The sequence below is a fragment of the Eubalaena glacialis genome, chromosome 9, assembly GCF_028564815.1.
Source record: "Eubalaena glacialis isolate mEubGla1 chromosome 9, mEubGla1.1.hap2.+ XY, whole genome shotgun sequence".
In the NCBI taxonomy this organism is placed as follows: Eukaryota; Metazoa; Chordata; class Mammalia; order Artiodactyla; family Balaenidae; genus Eubalaena; species Eubalaena glacialis.
In genome coordinates this window covers 13,223,952-13,239,257 of record NC_083724.1, presented here as the reverse complement: position 1 = coordinate 13,239,257, position 15,306 = coordinate 13,223,952, and the positions used below count along the sequence as shown (strand labels likewise).

The following is a 15,306-nucleotide window of genomic DNA, read 5'->3' as shown; positions in this document are numbered from 1 at the left end:
CTGATTCTTTTCCTGAGTTAGACCCAACCCAGGCCCTGTTTTAGCACATGTAAATCAAGTTATCAGCTTCCTAACATGCGATTAGGGACTCCTGAGTTGTGCCTGTGATCTTAATATTTGCCTCCTGTTGTTACGATGGGGGCATTTCCCCTATCCGGCGGGTGCCACAGCTGAGAGGATGAGTGGTCAGCAACAGGACTGGGACCTCATCAAAGAACCAAGGTCAGACAGGGCTCAACCTCCACCCAGCAGTGTGCGCTAGTATGTGTGCGAGCTGTGTTTGTGGGTGACACACTCATGTGTGAGAGCAGGAATGTGTGCTGTTTGCTTTTGTCTGTGTGTATGTTGCCACGCGTATGCGCTGGTGGTGGTGAATAGGCTTAGCTGTCCCACGCTGACTGCCTTCACCCTGGAAGGGTTTGGGGCCCAATCACACCACTCAGTTAAGGGAGTGTGTGTGCTGCTTGTTGCAGTGAGTGTGCGGCTAGGTGTGCATGTGTGTTGTTGGTGTGTGTCTTGTGAGATTTTTGAATTGTATATGGCCTTGTGTGTTTTTGGTGATGTGTATGTATTGTGATGAGTTATGTATATGTGGTATGTGAGTTGTGCGTTTTACCAGGTATGTCACACTTGTGTGTCAGTGGTGCATTGTGAGTGTATTGGTGGGTGATATGTTATTGTGCATTGTATATGTCTTACCTTGTGTGTTATTTATGACTTGGATATATATGAGTATTTATGAACTGAACCACATACTGGTTATCCTTCTCCTAGAATGGGACACGCCACAGGTAACAGGAATCCTCAGATCAGCAGTGTGTGTGTGTGTTTGTGTGAGAGAGAGAGAGAGAGAGAGAGAGAGAGAGAGAGATTTGTATGTGTGTTTGAGGCTTCTGATTTGCACCCATGACCTCAAATATTTCCTTATGTGACCTCCTTCTGGGGTAACATCAACTGAGATAAACAATGCCCCAAGTGACTGTTTCCTATAAAGGATCTGCTGTCATTTTCATATACCTGAGTGTGACTGAGTTGCTCAGAGCTTTGTCCTCTTTTGCTTTCACTTAATGTCCCAGCAAAAGAACACTAGGCACCCAGCTGAGTGAAGTTAGAGTGCAGAAGCCCCACCAAACAGCAGTAAGACCTTGGGAAGTCACTTAATTCTTTGGCCTCAGTTTATATACCTATAAAATGGAAGCTTACAGGCCCTCAATAAATATCTTTGGCTTGAATAGAAGTTAATGTATGTGAGAACATTTTCTCAATTGGAAAATATATAAATATGAATAAAAGGAATTATCTAGACAGAGCACTAAGAAAATTCTGGACAACTTCAGTTTCCTTGCAGCCCTAAAATAACAGTGTCTGGCACTCATAACCAATGAAAGGGGAGAGTTCCATGTTAAAGGCACGGATTCTGATCATACAATAGTATTATATTGAACTCTATGAAGTAACCAACGTTGGATCATTTTTAACCTACAGAAAATGGCAATTTTATATACATAATATATATACATTCCTATGTATATTCCTTTTTATATATTTCTATTTATATATTCTTATATGCACATGCAATACATACATGTATATGTGTATATGTATATCTATATGGCTCTTGTTCAATCACCCTATATACATATATGGGATATACACACACACACATATATATCCCATGTTCCATGTATGTTTATATATATTCCATCTATGTATGTGTATATATACATATATCACCTTGTATATATGTGAATACTTGTGTATCCTCTCTGACAGCTTGCTGTATGCCTGTGAAATGTATATCATGTATATTTCCATTTCCCAACAGCTTAAATGGGAAAAGAACACTAATTCTTAGTACAACAATGAAGATTTTATCTGGTTATGTAAGGCTAATGTGTGGATTTAATTAGTAAATGTATGTAAAACCCTCAGCACAGTGCTGGTCACATAGTATAGTCCCCCAAATGTTCATCATTATTATAAAAGATAGTCTGTGGACTATTCTAGCATCAAGCGGTTTTAAGTGACCACCCATTTCTAGAGTACTGATGAGTTTACAGCTGTAGGTCAATGACACCCGGCCAGGTTCCCAGGAGGAATGTGACAAGGTTCCAACAACACCACCTCAGCAGTGGAAACAACTGAGACCAGTTTGCAGAGGTTCATCTACTATTTCTGCCACAGTGAAGTATTATGGTTTGGCTCCGTTTCATTGTCATGAACTATCCCAGCACGCTTATAAAAAATATAGCCATTGGGCTTCCCTGGTGGCACAGTGGTTGAGAATCTGCCTGCTAATGCAGGGGACACGGGTTCGAGCCCTGGTCTGGGAAGATCCCACATGCCGTGGAGCAGCTAGGCCCGTGAGCCACAACTACTGAGCCTGCATGTCTGGAGCCTGTGCTCCGCAACAAGAGAGGCTGCGATAGTGAGAGGCCCGCTCACCGCGATGAAGAGTGGCCCCCGCTTGCCACAACTAGAGAAAGCCCTCGCACAGAAACGAAGACCCAACACAGCCATAAATAAATAAATAAATAAGTAGAAAGAAGCACTCATATTTAAATATATATATATATATATATATATATATATATATATATATATAGCCACAGAAGAGAGGGACCTTGCCTTTCTTATTCACAGTTGCATTCTCAGTCCTGAGTAGAGGGCTGGGTTCAGACTCAATGTTCAATAAATAATGGTTGAATGAAACGGTAAACATCCTCTTGCCTCTGTGCAATGAAGTCTTGTTGGCTACTTTTGGATGTGATGTTTTCCTGGATCCAGACTGGGATAGAGCAAAGATGCATGCATCCATAGGTGTGAGAAATTAATAGGAAGGTAGTTTAAAATTCATTGGTTTCTCAGAAAATTGCAGTATGAACTGTATCCATACTGTTCTTTCTGATATTCCTAACCCTCCTTTATCCCCAGCATATAAAAGCACAGCATGAGACCTGAGAACCAGAGCAGCGTGTCCGAGTTCCTCCTCCTGGGGCTCCCCATCCGGCCAGAGCAGCAGGGCGTGTTCTTTGCCCTGTTCCTGGGCATGTACCTGACCACGGTGCTGGGGAACCTGCTAATCTTCCTGCTCATCAGGCTGGACTCTCGCCTCCACACCCCCATGTACTTCTTCCTCAGCCACTTGGCCTTCTCTGACATCTCCTTTTCATCGGTCACTGTCCCAAAGATGTTGATGAACATGCAGACTCAATGCCAATCTATCACATATACAGGGTGCATTTCACAGGTGTATTTCTTTATATTCTTTGGTTGCCTTGACAGCTTTCTTCTCGCAATGATGTCCTATGACAGGTGTGTGGCCGTGTGCCACCCTCTCCACTACACCACCATCATGAGGGATGAGCTTTGTGTCATCCTAGTGGCTGGGTGTTGGATCGCCTCTTGTGCCCAAGCTCTGTTGCACACCCTCCTCGTGGACCGGTTGTCCTTCTGTGCAGGGACTGTCATCCCCCACTTCTTTTGTGATCTTGCTGCCGTGCTCAAGTCCTCCTGCTCCGATACCTCCCTCAATGAGTTGCTCATCCTCACTGAAGGGGGATTTATCTTCACCCTGCCATTGGGTGGTATTTTGGGCTCCTATATCAGCATGGCAGCCATCATCCTGAAGGTCCCCTCCTTCAAGAGAATCTTCAAAGCCTTGTCTACATGTGGTTCTCACCTGTTTGTAGTGTTTTTATATTATGGGACAATTGCAGGCGTTTACTATATCCCCTCATCAGGCAACTCCAAAGACAAGGACATAATTGCTTCTTTGATGTACATGGTGGTCACCCCCATGCTGAACCCCTTCATCTACAGCCTGAGGAATAAGGATATGAAATGTGCTCTTCAGAAAATTTTCAGGACCAAGGACACCCCCTTGGTGTCATTAATTCATTCCTTCTTACGGACACACATGGAGCTGTGAAATATGTCTCCTTTAAAAGTTGTAACTTGGACAAGTCTTATCACTGACACCATTTTTCTCTCAGTCTCATTTTACATTTCCTCTCATCTTTTTCTTCACCTGATTTTTTTTTTCCCCACCTGCTCTCTGAATTCCGTGTATTAATGTTTCTGCAGTGGAATTCCAAACCCTCCTATGATGTTCACAAGCCCGTGAGACTTTTGAACCTACTTCCCTGAGCTTTTAGTTTTCTATCTCCATCTTTTTCTTCAATAGACTTCTCTGTCTGGTACTGATATCAACACATAGTCATATGAATTTTCTTAATACCACCAACCTTCATTTATTTCATGTGTGAGGAATTCAGAAGAAGTTACCAAACTGCTTTACCTATGCAATGGTATCGAGCACAGCTGGCATTAATTATGCATTTTAATGTACAATTTATTTAATCCTCAGCACAAGCCTCTTATAAGGGTGCTAACATTTTCCAAATTTGCAGAGAAGCAAAGTAAAGCCCAGAGAGGTCAGGTAAGTAGCCGCCCTAAGACTTAATCTCAGATATGTATGACTTTAAAACAGTGTGTTTAACCAGATTACTTTATTGCCATTATCCTGATCTTTAACACTATTTACCAGTTTGGATGTTTTTGTCCTTATATAAAGCATACAGTAAGTACTCTTTTTGTGTTCCACTTTTTTTGTTCAGTATCATTACGGTTAACTCTGTCTCAAGGCTTTATCGTTTTCGTATGGGTCTATATGCCTTAATGTATTCATCCATTCTAGTTTTGATTGACATTTGGATTGTTTCCAGTTTGGGATTTGTCTATACACCTAAGAATGGAGTTTGGGGTTCACAATGAATGCATATTTTCAGCCTTAATAGATAATACAAGAAAGTTAAAGTGTTTGTACCAATCATCCCTGTAATACATGAAAAAGCGTGGTCCACTTCCTCGCCGACACTTATACCACCCATATTTTCCACTGTATACATTCTTATGGGTTTGTAGAAGAACTGTGTTATGGTTTGAATTTGCATTTGTCTGATAAGCCCTGTAGTTTATCACCTTTGCCTATGCTTGTTGATCATTTGGGTATCCTCTCTTACAAAGGACGTTTTCCCAGTCCTTTGCTGCTGTTTTACTGGGTAGTCTGCTTTTATAAATTAATTTCCAGGAGTTCTTTAAATATTCTAGTTATGAGTCCTTTGTTGGATATGTGTATGAAGAATTTTTTCTTTCATTATGTAGCTTGCTTGTTCTCTGTATTAATATCTTTTGTTGAACAGAAGTTCTAATCTTAATGTAATGTATATTTTTCCAATGGGGTTAATTCTATTTGTGTCCTGTTTAAGAAATCTTTGTCTATCCAAAGTTCTTAAAGATATTACTCTAAGATTTTGTCTTTTAATTTTCTTGGTTCATCTTTAATATTTTTTAATATTTGTATTTAAAGTCCATCTGAGTTCACTTTTTAATGTATGTTTTAAGACATGGATTCAGATTAATTTTTTTCCATATGGATATCCAATAGATACACAAGAATTCACTGAAAATTACATCCTTTCCCCACTAAACTGCAATAATGTTTTTGTCATAAATCAAATGACTGAATATGTTATCTTGACTATTTTTTCCTTTTGCAATTCCATTTAAATTTTAGATTCTGCTTGACAAAAACAAAACTGTTGTTATTTTGTTTGGGATGTCATTGAACATATAAAGCAGCTTAGGGAGGACTGCCATCTTTAAAATAAAAAAACTGTAGCATACATCAGTGTTATATTCCTTTTCATTGCCAAATAGTATTTCATTGTATGGATAGGCTCTGTTTTATTTATCCAGTTTTCAGCTGATAGACATTGGATTTTTAAAAAATTTTGGCTATTCTGAATAATGCTGCTCAGAACATTTGTGTACAAATTTTTGTGGGGCCTGTTTTCACTTCTATTGGATATATACCTAAGATTAGATTTTGAGGGGTCATGTGATAACTCTATATTTAACTTTTGAGGAACTGCCAGACTGTTTTCCAAAGTAGCCACACCATTTTACATTCCCACCATGTATATAAGAGGGTTTCAATTTCTCCACATCCTCACCAACACTTGAAATTGTTTTCCTTTTTGGTTTTCATCATCCTAGTGGGTATGAAGTGGTATCTCATTGTAGTTTTGACTCTTAGTTCTCTAAAGATGCTGAGCATATTTACATGTGCTTATTGGCCATCTGTATATCTTCAGAGAAATGTCTATTCAGATCCTTTGTCCACTTTTAAATTGGATTTTTTTCTAACAAGTTGTAAGAGTTATTTATATACTTTAGAAGCAAGTCCTTTATCAAATATGTAATTTGCAAATATTTTCCCATTCTGTGGGTTGACTTTTTTATTTTTCTCCATTTAGGCCCATTTCCAACTTTACTTTATTTTATTTTTTTAACATCTTCATTGGAGTATAATTGCTTTACAATGTGTATTAGCTTCTGCTTTATAACAAAGCGAATCAGCTATACATATACATATATCCCCATATCCCCTCCCTCTTGCATCTCCCTCCCACCCTCCCTATCCCACCCCTCTAGGTGGTGACAAAACACCGAGCTGATCTCCCTGTGCTATGTGGCTGTTTCTGTGGGTTGACTTTTCATTTCTTGATGGTACTACTTTAAACGCAAAGGCTTTAATTTTGATGAAACCTAATTTTTATTTTTTTTTTGGGTGCTTGTGTAAGATCTAAGAAGGTTTTTGCCAAACTCAAGGTCATAGAGGTTTAGTCCTATGTTTTTTGTAAGAGTTTTATAGTTTAGTTCTTACATTTAGGTCTATAGTCCATTTTGAGTTAATTTTGTGCACGATGTGGGAAAAAGGAGCTCAACTTCATTCTTTTGCATATAGAGATTCACTTTTCCCAGTACCATTTGTTAAGAAGATGTTTCTTTTCCGCATTGAATTGTCTTGACACCTTATCAAAATTCAATTGGATGTAACTGTAAGGGATTACTTCTGGGTTCTCAGCTCTCTTCCAATGATCTGTATGTCTATCTTATGCCTGTATCCTACTATCTTGATTACTGTAGTTCTGTACTAAGTTTCGAAATCGGAACATGTGAATCCTGGCTGTTCCACTTTTTCAAGATTGTTTTTGTTAGTCTGGATTCCTTGAATTTCCATATGTAGATTAAGATCAATTCATCAGTTTCTGCAAAGAAGCCAGCTGGGCTTTTGGCAGGAATTATATTGAATATACAGATCAGTTTGAGCAGGGATTTTGGGAGGAATTATATTAAATATATATATCAATTTTGACAGTCTTGCTATCTTTTTTATTTTGGTCTGTTTGTTTGTTTGTTCTAACATCTTTATTGGAGTATAATTGCTTTATATTGTTGTGCTAGTTTCTGCTGTATAACAAAGTGAATCAGCTGTATGTATACATACATCCCCATATCCCCTCTCTCTTGTGTCTCCCTCCCACACTCCCTATCCCACCCCTCTAGGTGGTCACAAACCACCGGACTGATCTCCATGTGTTATGCAGCGGTTTCCCACTAGTTATCTATTTAACATTTGGTAGTGTATATATGTCAATGCCACTCTCTCACTTCGTCCCAACTTACCCTTCCCCCTCCCCGTGTCCTTAAGTCTATTCTCTATGTCTGCATCTTTATTCTGGTCCTGCCCCTAGGTTCTTCAGAACCATTTTTTTTTTATTCCATATATGTGTGTTAGCATATGATATTTTTCTCTTTCTGATTTACTTCACTCTGTATAACAGGCTCTAGGTCCATCCACCTCACTACAAATAACTCAACTTTTTTTCTTTTTATGGCTGAGTAATATTCCATTGTATATATGTGCCACATCGTCTTTATCCATTCATCTCTCGATGGACACTTAGGTTGCTTCCATGTCCTGGCTATTGTAAATAGTGCTGCAATGAACATTGTGGTACATGACTCTTGTTGAATTATGTTTTCCTCAGGGTATATGCCCAGTAGTGGGATTGCTGGGTCATATGGTAGTTCTATTTTTAGTTTTTTAAGGAACCTCCATACCGTTCCCCATAGTGGCTGTATCAATTTACATTCCCACCAGCAGTGCAAGAGGGTTCCCTTTTCTCCACACCCTCTCCAGAATTTATTCTTTAAAGATTTTTTAATGATGGCCATTCTGACTGGTGTGAGGTGATACCTCATTGTAATTTTGATTTGCATTTCTCTAATGATTAGTGATATTGAGCAACCTTACATGCGTTTGTTTGCAATCTGTATATCTTCTTTGGAGAGATGTCTACTTGGGTCTTCTGCCCACTTTTGGATTGGGTTGTTTGTTTTTTTGATATTGAGCTGCATAACCTGCTTGTAAATTTTGGAGATTAATCCTTTGTCAGTTCCTTCATTTGCAAATATTTTCTCCCACTCTGAGGGTGGTCTTTTTGTCTTGTTTATGGTTTCCTTTGCTGTGCAAAAGCTTTTAAGTTTCATTAGGTCCCATTTGTTCATTTTTATTTTTATTTATTTATTTTCTTTATTCATTTATTCATTTATTTATTTATGTAAGAACACTTAACATGATATCTACCCTCTTTTTTTTCAACATCTTTATTGGAGTATAATTGCTTTACAATGGTGTGTTAGGTTCTGCTTTATAACAAAGTGAATCAGTTATACATATACATATGTCCCCATATCTCTTCCCTCTTGCGCCTCCCTCCCTCCCACTCTCCTTATCCCACTACTCTAGGTGGTCACAAAGCACCGAGCTGATCTTCCTGTGCTATGTGGCTGCTTCCCACTAGCTATCGATTTTACGTTTGGTAGTGTATATATGTCCATGCCACTCTCTCACTTTGCCCCAGCTTACCCTTCCCCTCCCCGTATCCTCAAGTCCATTCTCTAGTAGGTCTGCATCTTTATTCCCATCCTGCCCCTAGGTTCTTCATGACCTTCTTTTTTTTTTTTTTTAGATTCCATATATATGTGTTAGCACACGGTATTTGTTTTTCTCTTTCTGACTTACTTCACTCTGTATGACAGACTCTAGGTCCATCCACCTCACTACAAATAACTCAATTTCGTTTCTTTTTATGGCTGACTAATATTCCATTGTATATATGTGTCACATCTTCTTTATCCATTCATCTGTTGATGGACACTTAGGTTGCCACCATGTCCTGGCTATTGTAAATACTGCTGTAATGAACATTTTGGTACATGACTCTTTTTGAATTATGGTTTTCTCAGGGTATATGCCCAGTAGTGGGATTGCTGGGTCGTATGGTAGTTCTATTTTTAGCTTTTTAAGGACCCTCCATACTGTTCTCCATAGTGGCTGTATCAACTTACATTCCCACCAACAGTGCAAGAGGGTTCCCTTTTCTCCACACCCTCTCCAGCATTTATTCTTTGTAGATTTTTTGATGATGGCCATTCTGACCGGTGTGAGATGATATCTCATTGTAGTTTTGATTTGCATTTCTCTAATGATTAATGATGTTGAGCATTCTTATATGTGTATGTTGGCAATCTGTATATCTTCTTTGGAGAGATGTCTATTTAGGACTTCTGCCCATTTCTGGATTGGGGTGTTTGTTTTTTTGATATTGAGCTGCATGAGATGCTTGTAAATTTTGGAGATTAATCCTTTGTCAGTAGCTCCATTTGCAAATATTTTCTCCCATTCTGAGTGTTGTCTTTTCAACTTGTTTATGGTTTCCTTTGCTGTGCAAAAGCTTTTAAGTTTCATTAGGTCCCATTTGTTTATTTTTGTTTCTATTTCCATTTCTCTAGGAGGTGGGTCAAAAAGGATCTTGCTGTGATTTATGTCATAGAGTGTTCTGCCTATGTTTTCCTCTAAGAGTTTGATAGTGTCTGGCCTTACATTTGGGTCTTTAATCCATTTTGAGTTTATTTTTGTGTATGGTGTTAGGGAGTGTTCTAATTTCATTCTTTTACATGTACCTGTCCAGTTTTCCCAGCACCACTTATTGAAGAGGCTGTCTTTTCTCCACTGTATATTCTTGCCTCTTTTATCAAAGATAAGGTTACCATATGTATGTGAGTTTATCTCTGGGATTTCTTTCCTGTTCCATTGATCTATATTTCTGTTTTTGTGCCAGTACCATACTGTCTTGATTACTGTAGCTGTGTAGTATAGTCTGAAGTCAGGGAGCCTGATTCCTCCAGCCCCGTTTTTCTTTCTCAAGATTGCTTTGGCTATTCGGGGTCTTTTGCGTTTCCATACAAATTGTGAAATTTTTTGTTCTAGTTCTGTGAAAAATGCCAGTGGTTGTTTGATAGGGATTGCATTGAATCTGTAGATTGCTTTGGGTAGTAGAGTCATTTTCATAATGTTGATTCTTGCAATCCAAGAACATGGTATATCTCTCCATCTATTTGTATCATCTTTAATTTCTTTCATCAGTGTCTTATAATTTTCTGCATACAGGTCTTTTGTCTCCTTAGGTAGGTTTATTCCTAGATATTTTATTCTTTTTGTTGCAATGGTAAATGGGAGTGTTTTCTTAATTTCACTTTCAGATTTTTCATCATTAGTGTATAGGAATGCAAGAGATTTCTGTGCATTAATTTTGTATCCTGCTACTTTACCAAATTCATTGATTAGCTCTAGTAGTTTTCTGTTAGCACCTTTAGGATTCTCTATGTATAGTATCATGTCATCTGCAAACAGTGACAGCTTTACTTCTTTTCTGATTTGGATTCCTTTTATTTCTTTTTCTTCTCTGATTGCTGTGGCTAACACTTCCAAAACTATGTTGAATAATATTGGTGAGAGTGGGCAACCTTGTCTTGTTCCTGATCTTAGTGGAAATGGTTTCAGTTTTTCACCATTGAGGACGATGTTGACTGTGGGTTTGTCATATATGGCCTTTATTATGTTGAGGAAAGTTCCCTTTATGCCTACTTTCTGCAGGGCTTTTATCATAAATGGGTGTTGAATTTTGTCGAAAGCTTTCTCTGCATCTATTGAGATGATCATATGGTTTTTATCCTTCAATTTGTTAATATGGTGTATCACGTTGATTGATTTGCATATATTGAAGAATCCTTGCATTCCTGGGATAAACCCCACTTGATCATAATGTATGATCCTTTTAATGTGTTGTTGGATTCTGTTAATTAGTATTTTGCTGAGGATTTTTGCATCTATGTTCCTCAGTGATATTGGCCTGTAGTTTTCTTTCTTCGTGACATCTTTGTCTGGTTTTGGTATCAGGGTGATGGTGGCCTCGTAGAATGAGTTGGGGAGTGTTCCTCCCTCTGCTATATTTTGAAAGCGTTTGAGAAGGATAGGTGTTAGCTCTTCTCTAAATGTTTGATAGAATTCGCCTATGAAGCCATCTGGTCCTGGGCTTTTGTTTGTTGGAAGATTTTAAATCACAGTTTCAATTTCAGTGCTTGTGATTGGTCTGTTCATATTTTCTATTTCTTCCTGGTTCAGTCTCGGAAGGTTGTGCATTTCTAAGAATTTGTCCATTTCTTCCAGGTTTTCCATTTTATTGGCATAGAGTTGCTTGTAGTAATCTCTCATGATCGTTTGTATTTCTGCAGTGTCAGTTTTTACTTCTCCTTTTCATTTCTAATTCTATTGAATTGAGTCTTCTCCCTTTTTTTCTTGATGAGTCTGGCTAATGGTTTATCAATTTTGTTTATCTTCTCAAAGAACCAGCTTTTAGTTTTATTGATCTTTGCTATCGTTTCCTTCATTTCTTTTTCATTTATTTCTGATCTGATCTTATGATTTCTTTCCTTCTGCTAACTTTGGGGCTTTTCTGTTCTTCTTTCTCTAATTGCTTTAGGTGTAAGGTTAGGTTGTTTATTTGAGATGTTTCTTGTTTCTTAAGGTAGGATTGTATTGCTATAAACTTCCCTCTTAGAACTGCTTTTGCTGCATCCCATAGGTTTTGGGTCGTTGTGTTTTCACTGTCATTTGTTTCTAGGTATTTTTTGATTTCCTCTTTTATTTCTTCAGTGATCTCTTAGTTATTAAGTAGTGTGTTGTTTAGCCTCCATGTGTTTGTATTTCTTACAGACTTTTTCCTGTATTTGATATCTAGTCTTATAGCATTGTGGTCGGAAAAGATACTTGATATGATTTCAATTTTCTTAAATTTACCAAGGCTTGATTTGTGACCCAAGATATGATCTATCCTGGAGAATGTTCCATGAGCACTTGAGAAAAATGTGTATTCTGTTGTTTTTGGGTGGAATGTCCTATAAATATCAATTAAGTCCATCTTGTTTAATGTATCATTTAAAGCTTGTGTTTCCTTATTTATTTTCATTTTGGATGATCTGTCCATTGGTGAAAGTGGGGTGTTAAAGTCCCCTACTATGATTGTGTTACTGTCGATTTCCCCTTTTATGGCTGTTAGTATTTGCTTATGTATTGAGGTGCTCCTATGTTGGGTGCATAAATACTTACAATTGTTATATCTTCTTCTTGGATTGATCCCTTGATCATTATGTAGTGTCCTTCTTTGTCTCTTGTAATAGTCTTTGTTTTAACCTCTATTTTGTCTAATATGAGAATTGCTACTCCAGCTTTCTTTTGATTTCCATTTGCATGGAATATCTTTTTCCATCCCCTCACTTTCAGTCTGTATGTGTCCCTAGGTCTGAAGTGGGTCTCTTGTAGACAGCATATATATGAGTCTTGCTTTTGTATCCATTCAACCAGTCTATGTCTTTTGGTTGGAGCATTTAATCCATTTACATTTAAGGTAATTATCAATATGTATGTTCCTATTACCATTTTCTTAATTGTTTTGGGTGCTATTGTAGGTCTTTTCCTTCTCTTGTGTTTCCTGCCTAGAGAAGTTCCTTTAGCCTTTAGCCTGTGCTCTAGAGCCTGAGAGCCACAACAACTTAAGCCCACGTGCCTAGAGCCTGTGCTCCACAGCAAGAGAAGCCACCGCAATGAGAAGCCTGCGCACTGCAACGAAGACTAGCCCCCGCTCACCACAACTAGAGAAAGCCCACATGCAGCAATGAAGACCCAGCGCAGCCAAAAATAAATAAAATAAAATAAAATAAAAGAGTTGCTGTAATCTGCCCAAGACCCACACTACAACTAGGACCAAAAACAGGATTCCTGGAACTATTTCCAGTGGACCATTCTGCTTCTCTTGACTGACTGAGAAGGGGGAAGTAAGACCAATGACTTACTGCCTGCCAGTCCTGAGCTTGGCCAGGAAGGGTCATCATTTCTTCATGGTAAGGCAGAGCTTTGACTCTTGTGCTCTCAGTTCTCACTTGTTAAGAGTGGAGAAGTCATATTTGATGCCCAGATGAAAAGAGAGCATCTTCTCCTATGTTTAAGGCAGGGACAGGGAACCCTCACCTGCTCCAATGAAGGAGAAATGAGGACAGGCCATCCCAGATCCTGGGTCAGCAAGACTGAATAGAATCCCAGGAAAAGAGAAGTTATCTACGTGTAGTTTCTGGTACAATCCCCAAAGCTCCCTGCTGGAATTAGCAGAGACATCTGGGAATACTGATCTCTAAAGTATCCATCGTGGGAAAAACCTTGGTTCATTGCCCAGCCCCAGTCCTAAATGAACTGCTCTGTGACGTGAAATTCACTTATCCTCTCTGAACTTTCGTGTTCAGGTAAATAAATCAGAAAACAAAATATTCTCCCGCAATACAAATACTTTTTTGCCATCTAGAGTATACGAAGTGGTACCTCATTGTGGTTTTAATTCTCATTTTTCCAATTCTTAATAATGTTGAACACATTTTCCTATTAGTCATTCTTGTATCTTCTTTTTATTGGCTTGGTTATCTTTTGATAATGATATGTAGAGATTTTAATTCTGATTAATAAGGGGTATACTTTATAATTTTTCCTTTAGTTTAAGCCTTTTTAATAAAACCCCAAATTTTATCAAGATATTTGACCATTCTTTTTTTTTTCTTTTTTTTTTTTTTTTTTGGCTATAAAGAGGATATTTTATTTTTTGAGTGTTTATTTTTTTTTATATTTTAATTTTATTGGAGTATAGTTGATTTACAATATTGTGTTAGTTTCAGGTGTACAGCAAAGTGATTCAGTTATACATATACATATATTCATTCTTTTTTCAAGATTCTTTTCTTATATAGGTTATCACAGAATATTGAGCAGAGTTCCCTGTGCTATACAGTAGGTCCTTGTTGGTTATTTATCTTATATATAGTAGTGTGTGTATGTTCATCCCAAGCTCCTGATTAATCCCTCCCCCCCACCAGGTTTCCCCTTTGGTAACCATAAGTTTGTTTTCTGTATCTGTAAGTCTGTTCCTGTTTTGTAAATAAGTTCATTTGTATCTTTTTAAAATTAGGTTCCACATATGAGTGATATCATGTGATATTTGTCTTTCTCTGTCTGACTTACTTCACTCAGAATGACAATCTCTAGATCCATCCATATTTCATTCTTTTTTATGGCTGAGTAATATTCCATTGTATATATGTACCACATCTTCTTTACACATTCCTCTGTTGATGGACATTTAGGTTGCTTCCATGTCTTGATTTCCATACATCTTTCAGCATTTCCTAAAAATTTTTTCTTTTTATTTGAACGTTTCCTCCACAAGTCTCTTTGTGTGGCAAAACTTCTGAGGCTTTATTTATCTAAAACTATTTGTAATACATCTTTATATTTGAATAGCAACTTTGTTGGATATAAAACTTTGGGTTCAAAGCTGTATATTCCCTGTACATTAAAAACATTTCATTGTCTTTTTACACCCAGTGTAGCTATTAAGAAGTCTGATGTGAATATGATTACTGTTCCTTTGTAGGAAAACTTTCCTTTATCTCAGAATTTTCTCTTTGACTTAGAAATTCTTAAAATCTATTAAACCTCTGGAGGTTTTATTTCCTCTCCTTTTTGTTACTCTATAGACCTTTGAAATCTGAAGTCATTAAAATCAAATTCTGAATAACTTTGTCTCCATTATTTTTCTAAATCTTTCCCTCCAATTTTATTTTTTGTTCTTCTGGGATTCATATTACATTTTTTCATTAATCCTTCTTTTATTTTGCTTATGGAATAAATTGTACTGTTTTATTTTTTATTGTGGTAAAATATAATATCATAAAATTTACCATTTTAACAATTTGAAAGTGCACAATTCAGTGGCATTAAGTATATTCACAATGTTGTACAACCATCACCTCTATCTAGGCTTTCCCCTGTAAGTTCAGGAACAATATTGCTTCTATTCAATATTTACTGAAGGTTCTACCAGGGCAATTAGACAAGAAAGTAAAATCAAATGTATACAGACTGGAAAGAAAGAGGCATAACTGTATTTATTCTCAGATGATTTTATATATATAAGATACTAAGGAATCCAAAAACAAACTATGAGAACTAAT

The 15,306-nt window shown here is 37.4% G+C and overlaps 1 protein-coding gene across 1 annotated transcript; it reads left to right on the top strand.

Annotated features, from left to right (window-relative positions):
- The first annotated feature begins 2,950 nt into the window (after positions 1 to 2,950).
- LOC133097272 (olfactory receptor 1J2-like) lies at positions 2,951 to 3,931 on the top strand. The gene has a single exon (XM_061199173.1). The coding sequence runs from the start codon at positions 2,951 to 2,953 to the stop codon at positions 3,929 to 3,931; it is 981 nt and encodes a 326-aa protein (XP_061055156.1).
- Positions 3,932 to 15,306: the final 11,375 nt, after the last annotated feature.